This window comes from Akanthomyces muscarius, chromosome 3 (assembly GCF_028009165.1).
Source record: "Akanthomyces muscarius strain Ve6 chromosome 3, whole genome shotgun sequence".
NCBI classification, from domain to species: Eukaryota; Fungi; Ascomycota; class Sordariomycetes; order Hypocreales; family Cordycipitaceae; genus Akanthomyces; species Akanthomyces muscarius.
The window spans coordinates 3,352,256-3,365,776 of record NC_079243.1 but is presented as its reverse complement, the minus strand read 5'-3'; the positions used below and the strand labels follow the sequence as shown (position 1 = coordinate 3,365,776).

Sequence of the window (13,521 nt, the reverse complement as noted above, 5' to 3'; positions counted from 1 at the left end):
TCTTCGGCTATCGGTCGTGTGAGGCTCCGCTGAACAGAAGGACAGGAGGGAGCTCCGTGACCCAGCGCGGCTTGAAGTACACTTCGTGGCCCTTCGGCTCTGGCGCTGTTTAGTTTGCGACAATGACGACAACCGGTGCACTGCTTACCGCCGCATTCATCTAAGATTATATTCGTTTTTGTCACAGCCTCAAATTTAGCCATACTCGATATCCAGCATTATTTTCTTACAGCGATGATACCCAGGTAAATTACACGACACCCAGAACAGTACACGCATCATGTTCTCTTCGCCCAGCGCCGGCAAGTCTGTCGATAGCTTGTCACCACTGTCGCCGGGCGGCCGGGCAGACTATCCTTTCCACAGGTGCGCCTCTAGACGAGCTTGCGATTCTATTCTATCACGTACCTAACAGCTTGCGCAGCAGGAATCGGCCAGCTTCGAGGCGAGGATCGACAGCGAGCTCCATCCACTCAATTGGCGGTGCTTTACATCCCCCAGTCAATGGTAGTAACCTATCGGTTTATGAATCTGGTCAAAATGGTTGGTTTTGATTCGCCCATGTATCTGGTCACACTGCTAACCACATGAAGCCATCTCGACGTTGCTCCAACCCCCCATCGTGCGAACCGGCCTCCAACCTCATACATCAGCGCCCGCCTCTAGCGCCCACAAGCCCCCGACAGCGCGAGATATCCCACCTGTAACATTAACGAATATTCCTCATGTCGATGCCGAAGACTTCAAGCCATATCTTTCGCAAGTCGGTGCCCTATACGAGCAACTGCGCCGCATCCAGGAAAACGATGAGGATGCTGTGGTGTCCAGTCGGCCATTCAAAACCGAGGATCCGAGTGAATCAGCAGATGGCTACTTGCGACCAACCAGGTCACGGCCGCCGAGGCGCGGCTCTACCTCGTCTATATCGTCACTGGCTTCGATCGAGGCGCCTAGCCCGTCTCGGAAACCGAGTATGAGTTTCAGTCGCAAAGCGCCACAGGGACCTCCGCCGCTCTCGACTATTCCTACAGTCTACTTTGACGAAGACTTTCGTCTGGAGAATCCGAGAACGTTCGATATTGTCAGCGAGAGATCCGAAGTTATCAAATCGGTCGATGGCAAGCCCAAGGGTGACAGCGCAGCCCCCCGAAAGGCTCTTGCTACTAATGCTATACTGCAAGAGAAGCTTTCTTGGTACATGGATACTATAGAAGTGCATCTGATCAACTCCATCTCGACAGCTTCAACCACATTTTTTACTGCGCTCGGCTCGTTGAAAGAATTACATTCTGAAGCAGCCGAATCTGTCGAGAGAATCAAGACGTTGAGACACGAACTGGAGGCGCTCGACGACGAAGTCGCCACGAGCGGCTTAGAGGCAGTCCAAAAAAGAAGACGACAAGAAAACTTGCAAGAATTAAGCGACGCCGTTGAACAGCTGCGCCAGGTTGCCGAAGGCTTGGCCACATGTGAAAGCTTGGTTGACGAAGGGGAGATAGACAAGGCGTTGAACAGTATAGACACGCTAGAGAAGCTCATTTCCGGGGAGCGCGATGGAGCGACGCAGGATAGCCCGAAGCTGCGAAACCTGAGAGGCGCTGCAGCACTTCAAAGTATCGATACGGACCTGAATACGCTACGTTTCCGAGTCGGAAAGGCATATGAGTCGCAATTTACCAGCATTCTTTTTGCAGATCTACGGCGGCATGTCGACTCAGTTTCGACTGCTGATGTACTTTTGCGATGGGACAATGCTGCCTCTCGAACGAGAGGAGGCCATTCTCGCTCTCCTTCCATATTCCCTACATATCTGACCGCAACAGAAGATTTGAAGGCCCAGTTACACCCTGTGATGGCTGGTCTGTCTCGAGCGAAGCATGTCAGCACGGCAGCCCTGGTATACAAGGATGCGGCACTAAAGGAGATTCGAAACCTCATTCGGCGGCCTTTGCCGAGTTCAGGCGAGGACGACAATATGTCACTCATGTCAGTTTCGACAGCCGGTGGCGGAAGACATTTATCGAGCCAGGAGAAATCAGCCAACCTCGCCCGCAATTTGCGTGCTCTGGAAGCCGAAGATGCGGAGGACTTGCTCAAGAAAATATATGTCAGCGTCACAGAGACGTTACGGAGACTATCAACACAGGCCAAGGTGCTCCTTGACATCGCATCGTCTCTCGCAGACACATCGGATGGAGATGCTGTCAAGTCCCCCACAATACGGTCGCCGCTGGGTAGCCCTCGCCCAGACCGCCAAGCAGCATTCCCTGGATTTGAGATTCAAGAAGAGCTGCATAAGGCACTGGATGTGACCAACCTTCTGGCTCAGGGCGTTGACATTGCCAATGACAAGATTGTCAAGGTTCTGAAAGTTCGCTCGGAGCAGGCAACAGGTCTTCCTCTAGACATGTTCCTGCGATACTTTACGCTGAACTTGTACTTTGCAAACGAATGTGAAGCAATTTCCGGACGAAGCGGCACGCCACTGAAGAATCTCGTCAACAACCACATCAAAGAGTTTGTCCAGAGGCACCAGAACGCTGAGATGCAAACACTCGCGCAAGGCATGGAAGCGGACAAATGGGTTGCCAAAGACTTTAATGAAAAGCTCACGAGACAGCTCAGTGAGATTTTGGAATGCAGCACGCACGATGCCGAGTCATGGGGCAACGGCAACAAGCTGTGGGTGCCGGCCATGGAGCTCCTCAAGCTGAAGCTGGAAGAAGAGTCGGCCGAGAAAGAAAAGGAGAAGAGCAGCGGCGAAAAAGAAAAGGCGCGACCGGCGGTTATTGAATTAGAGAGATTCATACTTCCAAACTCGGCCATTCTTTGCATGCAGGGCCTGGAACACTTTTTACACTTGATTTCAGGCATCCCGTCCATGACTACGGATGTTGCATCGTCGTTGATCGCTTACTTGCAGCTGTTCAATTCACGATGCACACAGCTCATTCTGGGTGCGGGTGCAACGAAGACGGCGGGGCTCAAGAACATTACGACGAAGCATTTGGCTCTCGCATCTCAGGCCCTGTCCTTGATTGCCACGCTGATTCCGCATGTTCGCGAGTTTGTCCGGCGCCATGCCGGGTCCGGCGCAGGCGCGTCGGGGCTAATGGGCGAGTTTGACAAGATCAGGAGACTGCTGCAAGAGCACCAAAGCAACATACACCAGAAGCTAGTTGAGATAATGAACGGTCGTGCTACTCTTCACTCTAAGGGCATGAAGACGATTCAGTGGCACAAGGACGACGAAGGGGCAAGACCACATGCGTACATGGAGACCCTGGTCAAGGAGACGACGACACTGCATAAGGTGCTGACGAAACACCTTCCGGGGAGCGTAATCCAGGCTATTATGGTCCCGGTATTTAGCGGCTACAAGGAGCAGCTTGGGTCAGGATTTAAGGATGCAGACGCGAGGAACAAGGCTGGTCAACAAAGGTGCGCTTAATCTTTGATACTATAATGTGGCCGTACTGACGTTTTACAGCATGCTCCGAGACATTGAATTGTTTAAAAGCACCCTTGGCACCCTTGATGGATTTGGCGATGCTGGGGAGCATTTGACCAATGTTGTCAAGAGCAAGGAGATTGCGCCTGAAGCAGCAGCAGCGGCCTCGGCAGAGCCAGCAAAGGACACAACGCACGAAGACGGGGACAAGCAGGACAGGGCCGACAGCAAGGACGAGGAAAAGGCGGACAATGCAGGCGACGAGGACGCTGGCACCAAAGTCGAAAAGACCGAGTCGAGCGAGGAAGAGCCGCCCGAGCCACCAGCCAAGGACGACGCAGACACAAACAGCAAGAAAGACGGTGAAACAAAGGACAAGTAGGGCTGGGCTGGAATACGCATATCGTGGCGTTGATCTTGTTGTATGTTACCATGTAAGCATAGTGGGATATGGGGAGCGGGGGGACAAGGCCAGCCATAGGGCGGATGAAAGCAATAATTTACACAGCTTGGAGAGTTTTGCTGTAGCTACGTGTTCTACATGCCGAAATGAGACTGATGACGAGCTGGGAGGTGCAGACCGACAGACTGGTGCTGTGCCGGCTCCTCTCACCGCCGGGGCATGGGCTGCGCAATGTGTGGAGAGAAGAGCGGACGGTATAACCAGCGCAATGGAGAACGGTATACGATTGATCGTGTGCGTTGACGTCTGCAAAACAGCAGCCGTCTGGGACGGAGAGCTCCCGAGTCGGAGCTTGCTTTCGTCTCCTTCTCTGCAGACGCCGGTCGAGGTTCTCCGGGTAGCAAAACTCGTCCACGTCATGTCATCATAGACCTGGGGCGCGAGAATCGAGCATGCGCGCGCTGGTTGAGGCAGCAGCATGTTTCACAAGCCTGGCTGAAAAGTCCATTTTTTTTTCTTCTTCCTTTTCGCTTCCCAGGCACCTACCTGGTTGGTGTATTCTTCTTTTTGTCGACACACGTCCGATCCCTGTTTCCTGCAGGGGAGCTTGCCGGGCTCGGTCCGGGCAAAAATAAGAAAAAGGCGCCCGTTTTGTCGTCGACATTGCTGCTGACCGAACCAGTCGGGTTGGCGTGGACATGGATTTTCGACGTGGTGGTGTGGCAGCGCTCCACACCTACAGTGCGAGACGGTGCCGTTCCTGAAAGCGCCACACTGTGCGCAGCAAGTACCGTTACTTTCTTTGCCTAGCCTGGCCTGCCTGCCACGTCTGCTCCCTGGTGTGGTCCAGACGTTGGATGTTTCAAGGACGCCACCTACAGCAGAAAGACGCCACCGGGAAACGTAATCCGGTCCGGGTACCTGGGTTAGCTGACTCGGAGCAGGCTTGTGCTTTTTATTTTATTTTTGCCCCGGCAAAAATAAAAAAAACTTCCGTACTAAACGGAGAGTCGGTGCCTGGCAAAGGTAGTGTCGACTGAGTGAGCTCAGGTTGCCAGTTGCCAGGTCGCCAGGTTGCCAGGAGGCAAGAGGTGGCCCAGCCCAGTGTGTAGTACCATTGTGCACTGTCGGATGCTCCCAGCCCTGCGACGCTCGTCCGAAGGGTGGTAGAAGTCGTCCTGCCAGGGGCTGCATCGGGCTCACCAACAACAGATGTCAGTGACATGTTCTATTCGACCATGTCGTATAATAGAAAGGCTTTGGCCAGACGGCGACGAATGCCCGTGGCCAGCAGCCAGAGCAATGTGCGCCTCGTGCTTGCAGGGAGCCCGTCGACCATCTTGTGCCGCACCGAAGCTGGCTTACACCTCTCTTCCAGCCTACGTAGCGCACACGCCTTTTGAAGGTAGTAATCGTTTCCCACAGGTGCACTATTGCCGTAAATGACTTGGTTCGAGAGGAAACTCTCGAAGAATTCCGTCGAGTTGTTGGAGCGATCATTCTACTTGCAACTCCTCTATCCACATCTGTGCTCGCAAAACTGATTGATTTGCCCAGAGAAGACATTGATAAAAGACTGTCGGGCTTGCACTCCGTTCTCGACATCTCTCAATTAGCCGGGGCACCTGTACAGTTACTTCATCTATCATTTCGAGAGTTCCTATTGAACCCTGGCAAGGCTGAGATACCGTTTCGCATACCAGATACTTACTTCCAGTATCGATGCTGAGAGAATCAATCGTGTTTGCGCCCAGAGATGCAATATGCGTGTCAGTGTTGGGAACACCACGTACAAAAGGCGGAAATCTGTGTGTCCGACGCCTCAGGCGTCTACAAATTTCTAGTAGACCATTTTCTTCACTGGTTAGAAGCCCTGGCTCTTCTTGGCCAGGCCTCGGAAAGCCTGGGCCTTGTCAGAAAGCTACAAATGCGACTCAAGGTAACGAAATAAACACCACCCACGATCGTATGTTGACTAATCAACAGTGGTTTAGGAACAAAACAGCTCGGAAATCTCATTGTTTCTCGATGATGCTGCCAGAATTTTGCAAACGCACTTGCAAACCATCATCTTGGCACCCCTTCAGCTGTATTCCTCGCTCCTTATCTTCACACGCCAGAAAAGTAAGGTAAAAGCCTTTTTTGACGAGTCCAGAGATAAAGCAAACTGGATCTGCCTCGGGCCCCAGATTCAAAACAACTAGGGCCATGACCTGCAGACTCTTGAAGTCTACGGCCTTGTGATGGGTTTCAAGCACTTCTCGGTGATCTTCTCGCATGACTCCGCGCTGGTCGCAGCAACGGCCGGGAAAGGGGTAGAAATCTGGCGTCTCGACACGGGCCAGTGTCTACAGACAATGAAGCAGGAATCTGGCTCCAGTATTGCGGCTCACTCCTGGCCTCTTCACACGACTCTGCACTGCTGGCGTTCTCCACCAGCACTGCAATACAAGTCTGCAACGTTGGCACGCGCGAGCGCATACAGACACTGCCAAGCGCCTTCAATACCGATGCAATAGCTTTTTCGCACGACTCCGCAATGATTGGATCGTTTTCAGGCGAAAATGTTCGAATATGGCGTGTTGATTCAGGCCAGCACGTGGAGGCGGAAAATAGTCACAGCGGCTGCGTGCAATCGGTGGTCTTCTCCGATAACTCGAGATTGGTGTTGTCTACAGCTCAAGACAGCGCAATCCGAATTTGGTGCGCTAATACAGGCGCGTGTCTGCACACATTGAAAGCTGGTGAGAAGCCACGCGCGGCCTTTTTGTATGATTCGATGTTTGTGGCCTCGAGCTCTCACGACGGCGTTGTACGAATCTGGAACGTTGAAACGGGCACCTGTGTACATCAACTCAAAGGTCACCGGGGCATGGTTCTGTCTGTAGTCGTTTCAGTGATTCGGCCCTAGTTGTATCCTACTCGAATGATAGAACAGTACGGATTTGGAGCTCGACGCAGGCAAGTGCGTGTCGAAGCTGGATTGCGATAACTTTCCGACAAACGTGGTTTTATCATTTGATTCGGTGCTGGTGGAATTAGGTTCCGTTGACATGGTGCGAATACACTGCGTTGAAACAGGCAGGTGAATGCTTAAACTGGGAGGCTATCGCCGGTATGTTGACTGCGTGAGATTCTCGCACGATTCAACACTGGTGGCATGGGCCCTTGACAATGAGACGATAGGAATCTGGAGCATCAAAAGTGGCCAGCGTGTGAGGCTGCTCGAAGGACATGCAAGTATTGTTTACTTCCTGGCCTTTTCATTTGATTCGGCACGAGTGGTGTCACGCGCTTCGGGCGGCATGGTGAGAATTTGGAGCGCGAGCACGGGCAAATGCGAGAAAATCATCGAACATACATGGTCGTGTCCACAGATTGAGTTGAACTTGCAAAGCTCGCTCTCAGGGGATATAGCGAGGTATACAGAGCGCTCTGGAGTTGGTATGAGCTACGGTGATGATGCGGTTACATGGAATGGAAGAAAAGTCCTCTGGCTTCCGTTTAACTGCCGGCCAAGCGGTCATTTTGCCGTGGCAGTATCAGGGTCCACGATCGCATTCGGCTCTGTAGAGGGCAAGGTTGCAATTCTGAAGCTGTCGCCGGACTGTCTTGGTGTTTAAGCGTGTATAGCCCAGACGGCAGCAGCTCTTTCATAAAGCGCTTTTATGAAGTGTCCAAGCCTATCCTAAGATGTGTCGGAGAATACCAATGAGGATACCAGAAGAAGCTCACGTTGGAACGGCAAAAGTAGCTTGATTGCCAATGAAAGATGATGCTGCGCCCGTCATTTTCTGCTTGCATCATTTGCATGTGATGTAGAGGTCTGGATCAACGTCTACTCGTCTAGGACAGGCCAGCTTGCATGTGCGAAGCCAGAGCAGGATCCTCGGGGCAAGGGATCAATGATCTCGATCAAACAGCCACATCCTACAGCCAAGGTCTATTCACTTGACCGCAAGAATGTGTCTACAAAAAAAATTCACAATAGATAACAAGGGAGGCAATCAAGGCTGTCAGGAAACGGGCGCAAAACGCAAAGCAGCTTGCGTTTCCACTCGCACCAGTCGTGTGCTCACACACCCAAAAAAAGGTGACTAGCAAACTGCCAACCCCCACCACACAACAAAGGCCGGGTTGTTCCCTCTGCTCACCCGGGGCCGGCCAGCGACGACAGCTCAAACAAGGCAGTTAGTCCCATGAGCGTGAGACGGCGTCCAAAGTCGAGAGTGTCATGGCTCCACCGAACGAAGCGGCTGCGCGGTCTAGAATGCGCTGATCATCAGAGCGAGCGATTGCTGCTGAATGGTACGTGGCGGATGTATTGTTTCTTTCTTTCGAAAGGGAGGTGAGGGGCTCAATAATTCTGCAAGGCACCAGCAGCTTTCTCTGCATTGTCGTTTATGTAATGCGGGCGCGCCATTCACTGTGCAAAAGTGCCTCGGTGGCTTGCTGCTGGTAGGACTGTGTGCGAACAGTATGCGCCGAACTGTAACGCACGGTGTTGGCGACGGCATGTGGCTCCACGACATGTGGCTGTAATCATGCCGTAATGGCGATATTTCGTAATCGCAAGAGGCATGATAGTTTTGCAAATGTCATGTCATACAGATATCATGCCTTGCCTGCTTATTCTATTGACAGCCTCGGCTCGCACAAGAAATGAGGTATGGTAGAGGCCGGTTCACGGCTCTCGCTCACACATACCGACTCGCCTGGCGCCGCATCTTTTAGAGGCAGCGTTGGTGATGGAGGTCCTGTGCGCCAACACTGAGCGCACATGTACCTCTCGGCGCGGATGCCCGCACGAAAACTCCACACAGTACCAAAAAAGACGTACTGACCATTTTAAAAAATAAAATAAAAATAAGAAAACGAACATTACTAACTTTTGCAACAGTCAGCACTCGATAAGAGGTAATTGGTCACCTTGAAGCATGACTGTGTGTAAAGAGAGAGAGAGAAAATAAGCATTCGCACCCAACACACTGGCAAGCCCGCTGCAACGTGGACCAGTCAGGGAACAGGGTGCAGGGTACAGGGGGGCCCAACAAGCCACTGCCAGGCACAGACAGGCACCCGAGCTCCGGACCGGTCGGCTTGCGACTCTAGCAGGGGCAGGAATTTGCCGTTGCCTGCAAGGTACGTTGTACCAAATCGGTGTGGCGGCCCAAGTTGCAGGGTTACTCTGTAAGCGAAAAGAGGCAACAATGGGGGGGCCCAGGGGATGGGCGGTAAGCCACTAACGGGCTCTGCAGCCAATCGCCAGCCAAGTTTGCTAGTGCCATTACTAACCGGAAACCCGTCCGTGTCTTTTTTTATCCCGCTGGCTGAAAAGTGCAAAAATAAAAAATACAGCGGGTGGCCAGGTACCTGACAGTGGGCTGGGTTGACTCGCGTAGCGGAGGGAGGGGCCACGGCCTAGGTACCCGCGAGCGCTGTAAGAATAAGAAAAAATCTTCTTCTTCTCACTGGCAAGTACCGGGAAAATAGCGCGTCGCGCAGTACCTACAAGGCCAGAGGTACTTTGCATCATCACATGTGAATACCTGCTCACCTCATACATTTCCGCCGTGCTGCGCATGTACACGACATGCTGTTGGCCGTCGTACCACTCACCTCCCCCAAGAAAGCCCACTGCACCCATCCGCCCCCTCCCTCACATCAAGGGCGCGACCAGTAACTATGTATCGCGCCGGAAAGGTACGTTTGTATGTACACACACACACACACACACACACACACACACCGCGGGCGCGAAGAAAAGCAACCTGATTGAACGCGCAAGCTGCCTCCCCCTTGGCCCCCGCTACCCTGGGCTGTTCTGCTGCCCGCCCCCCCTTCGGTTACAGGACCCTGGTGCTGGAGCAGAGCAGGCCTCTCTGTCGCAGACCCAGCCATCTGAGACCGCCGTCCCAAAAGGGCGAGTAAAAATAACAATTGAAACACATGTTTTTTTTTACTTGGGTCTTTTTCTGACTTGATCTCATAAATGACAAAGTCAAAAAGGCAAAAGAAATTGCAAAGAAAAATGAGAAAAAACAAGTCACATTTGGCAAGGGGAAAACTGTGTGTGGTTGCTAGGATAAATGTCCATTCTGTGATTCCTAGTAAATAGCTCATGTGGCCATTGTCAAGACTATGTACAAGTGAAGGGTATTGTTTGCAAAAAATGCAGTCTATAAGCAAAATCCCAAAAATGTTTTGTTGTAAAAACGAATGTGTAGTTTTTTGGTCCTATCCAGAAGAGCGCTCAAGTCTTGTCAAGGAGCGCTTCTCAGCGTAGGACTGCTTTTTTCCCTCTTGTTCCATTCTGCGCCTGGTTACCCAATATGCCTCAAAGGGCAATTCTAAGTCATAAAATCCGTTGTTTCCTTCCCATGGGGTATCTCTTTCTAGTCTTCGTTAAAAAAAGACATTTGTATTCGTAAGCCATAAAAATCAATTTTATGCTTTTGGGGGCGCGCTGCGCGTGCTTTGCAAAAATAACACAAAGAGGTGGTCCTGATGCCATCCCTCTGAAGCGTTGCATCAGTCGACTAGCCGACTATCATATCCAGTATGCAAGCTTCCCAAAAAGTTGCGTGATTGCACTTATTTGGTGAAGGTGACGCCGGTGCTGCCCTTACCAAGGGTGGTCATGAGGTCGGCGGTGTGGGCGGTCTTGGTCTGGACATCGTCGGGCAGCCAGTAGGCGTTGTCGCAGGGGAAGTGCTCGCAGCCAGACATGGGACCGGCCTCGTTGGCGGGCCACATCTGCTTGACGTTGCCGTGGTCAGAGGGGTCGACGATGGCGGAGACGTCGAAGAAGGTCAGGCCGCCAAAGCCGCCAAAGGCAACCTCGCCGAGCATGCCGGGCTTGTTCTCCTGGCCCTGCTGGACGGCGTAGAAGTTGCCGCGGTAGACATCGGGGAAGGTGACGGTGGTGTTCTCCTTGTTGCTGACGGTGACGGGCTCAGTCTCGGGAGAACCAGGGCTGGGCGTGAAGTAGACGGTACGCTCAACGTCGTCGAGGGTCCAGAAGGTGACGGTAGCGGCGTTGACAGCGGCGGCATAGGCAGCGAGGCCGAAGAGAGTCTTGGAGAAATGCATTTTGATTGGTTTTTGGTGTGTAAAAAAGTACTTTCCAGGAAGTTTGTAAGGATAGTTGGTGATCGTCGAGATCTTTTAGTATGTATATGAGGGAGTGTGTAAGTGAGATTTGCTTTCAAAGGAATGAAGAAGCAAAGTAAGTTCCTGTCAAAGGAAGTGAAAGTCAAAGGACTTGTTGAGAAGGAATGTCTAAGGGATTGTGTGTTTGAGCAAGAAAGGAAACCATTGAGATGAGATCGGGGAGGGGGCCGTTTTATAAGTGAAGCCGTCCGGGGCAAAGCGAGAATTCTGAAAGAAGCATCTGGCGGCCGGGCGTGGGTCGTGCCAAAGATTCTAGACCAAAACTTATCTGGAGCAGGTATCCACGTACATTGTGTGTGCGTGCATGTACCTTTTTGCAGTGCTTTCTCCTGCTTGCTGGGGTCATCATCTTGCGCTGCTCGAGGCGGACGGGAAGTCTATCTGGTGTGGTGCGGTCTGTACCTGACTCTACGCAAGCCACCACCCACCAGCACCCACACCTCCATCCCGGGCCACACTGTGCGGATGGGTCCTTGTCCCAAAGTACCGCTTGTACCTTGACTAGCCCGACAAACTGGTGCCTCCGTTCAAAATGCAAAATGTGCCTCGTCCTCTCCGTTGCCTGTGTGTGTGAGTGGGACGGAGAACGGTGCGGCCACTCATCAGCGCTGAGTGGGCCGGCCGTCTTCTGTACCTGCAGCGCCCGTCTGGGCAAAAAGAACTTATTCCCTCATTTCGGCCCGGCAGCATGTGCTGGCCGTGACTGCGCTGGAAGCGGCCAGCTTGTAGCATTGGAGCCTGACGGCGGTCCGATCTCTCGGAGCGGTGACCACGCCGGCTGTGAGTTGGTCCTGGACCAAGACATTTTCTTTATGGCAGAATAAGCAAACATTTGCCCAAGGTGCCGATGTTACAAGTTACTCCCGATGCTTAGACCAGCCCGAGTATGATTACTTACCGCCCCAATTCTCGTTGACGCTTCTACCACGTCAGATGTCTCTCGCCGTTGTATTGTGTGCTATTGTTAGTTCAACAATCAACCTGGTACCTGGCATATGGTTTGCTGGTGTGCTATGTCCCAAAAATACACAACCAAGCGACGGGCGGGCTCCGTTACCAGGGACCTTGTAACCATGGCGCGAAACGGTGGATTAGCGCCGTTTACCGAACGTGTTCTGGAATCTAAAAGCGGTTCCGCCGGCCCATGGTCTTTGCTCCGTTTTGGTGGAGAGTGAAAGAGTTTTCTCCGTTGAAACTGAGGCAGCGACGAGCGACCAAAGGTACCTGAGAAGGCCCAGTGTTTTTGCCCGCCCACACAAGTACATTGGACGGTCGGCGCGGACAGCAACTTTTTTCTCATGAAGGGTTTTCAGAACGGAAGGCCTACCGGCAGATACGCCAGCGGCTTTCCGGCGCACTGGCAACTGGTTCCTCGACGTGTTTGCCCCGTCGTCGGTGGCCTCGGTGTCCACCTGCCCAATGTGGTTGTGTTGCTTGTCGTCTTGTAGAGCATGTCTGCTACTCATGTATCGCTGCCAAGCGGGCGGACAACGAAGAAAGGCAATTGTGAGGATTACATGACTTGTCTCAATGATTCTGGCTTGCCTTGTCAACTGTCTCGCGGAGCATGTCTTTAGACAATTCTGCATGTTGGTGGAATCGCTGGCAAAGGGCCTGTTCCGATTTTGGGTGACTTGATAGTTGGCTGTGAACCTTTGGCCGAGTGACACCATACAAAGGTACCGTTTTCTTTGTCCGCGTACGATTCAGGGCAGGCTAGCTGTCAATGGTGGCAAGCAGAGACTTTGTCATTGTGTACCTGTTTCGGCAAACATCACTTGACCACCAACACTTGCAGACTTTGTTGGCAGTCCACTTTTTTGCGTGAGTCGTCCGAGTGGCCAGGCCGTGCAGAAGCAACAAGAAGCCGTGATTGGAGGAGACTCATCTACTGACAGCGGCCGGAATCGCTCCCAAGCACCGGCTGTGCGCTGTTCCTGTGTGGCACAGACGAGAGGGGGGTATTGGGGTACTGGTACCTGGGGGACGGGAAGGAAGCTGGTGGAAAAGCTTGGCTTCGTTGACTATGAAGAAACTTGCAGGCGCAGAAGCAAAAGGAACCGCCCCCGCCAGCCAAACAGACGTCGACTCATGTTAACTGGACTCTCGGGATCGGGGTAGTAAGTATTGGGTGCGGCATAATAACGCAGCTGAACGGAACATCTGCAGGCCCAGAGTGTTGCTGCAGAACCATTATGCTGCAGTCGCATGTCAACGCCGCATAAGCATGATTGGGTCCACGTAGGCAAACGCATGTCTCGTCTCTTTTGCTTCTGCTTCCAGTGTTGGAAAAAAAATCGCGCAGAATCGCGGCTGAATGCTGTGCTCGACGTCTGGAGCGCATTGCTGTTTGCTGACCGACAGAAGCAAGCCTTGTGGTCTGCGGGCGTCGGCTGAGACATGGCCAACAAGTACATATCCGTACTTTTTTTTTCTGCTCCTCCAAGTTGTCGCAGAACGCTTATGCAAGGTACCGATAAAGGTCTCGGACGAC

General features: G+C 52.6%; 3 protein-coding genes across 3 annotated transcripts; 2 read left to right on the top strand and 1 right to left on the bottom strand.

The window, feature by feature from the left end:
- Nucleotides 1-280: 280 nt before the first annotated feature.
- Nucleotides 281-3,833, top strand: LMH87_002464 (uncharacterized protein; the record flags this gene model as incomplete). Its single annotated transcript, XM_056193926.1, has 4 exons — nt 281-366; nt 425-543; nt 594-3,441; nt 3,491-3,833. The coding sequence occupies 4 exons, from the start codon at nt 281-283 to the stop codon at nt 3,831-3,833; spliced, it is 3,396 nt and encodes a 1,131-aa protein (XP_056050914.1).
- Nucleotides 3,834-5,781: 1,948 nt separating this feature from the next.
- Nucleotides 5,782-6,058, top strand: LMH87_002463 (uncharacterized protein; the record flags this gene model as incomplete). The annotated part of the gene is made up of 2 exons (XM_056193925.1): nt 5,782-5,793; nt 5,849-6,058. The coding sequence occupies 2 exons, from the start codon at nt 5,782-5,784 to the stop codon at nt 6,056-6,058; spliced, it is 222 nt and encodes a 73-aa protein (XP_056050913.1).
- Nucleotides 6,059-10,448: 4,390 nt separating this feature from the next.
- On the bottom strand, nt 10,449-10,946 carry LMH87_002462 (uncharacterized protein; the record flags this gene model as incomplete). The annotated part of the gene is made up of 1 exon (XM_056193923.1): nt 10,449-10,946. One exon carries the CDS (start codon nt 10,944-10,946, stop codon nt 10,449-10,451), a length of 498 nt encoding a protein of 165 aa, XP_056050912.1.
- Nucleotides 10,947-13,521: the final 2,575 nt, after the last annotated feature.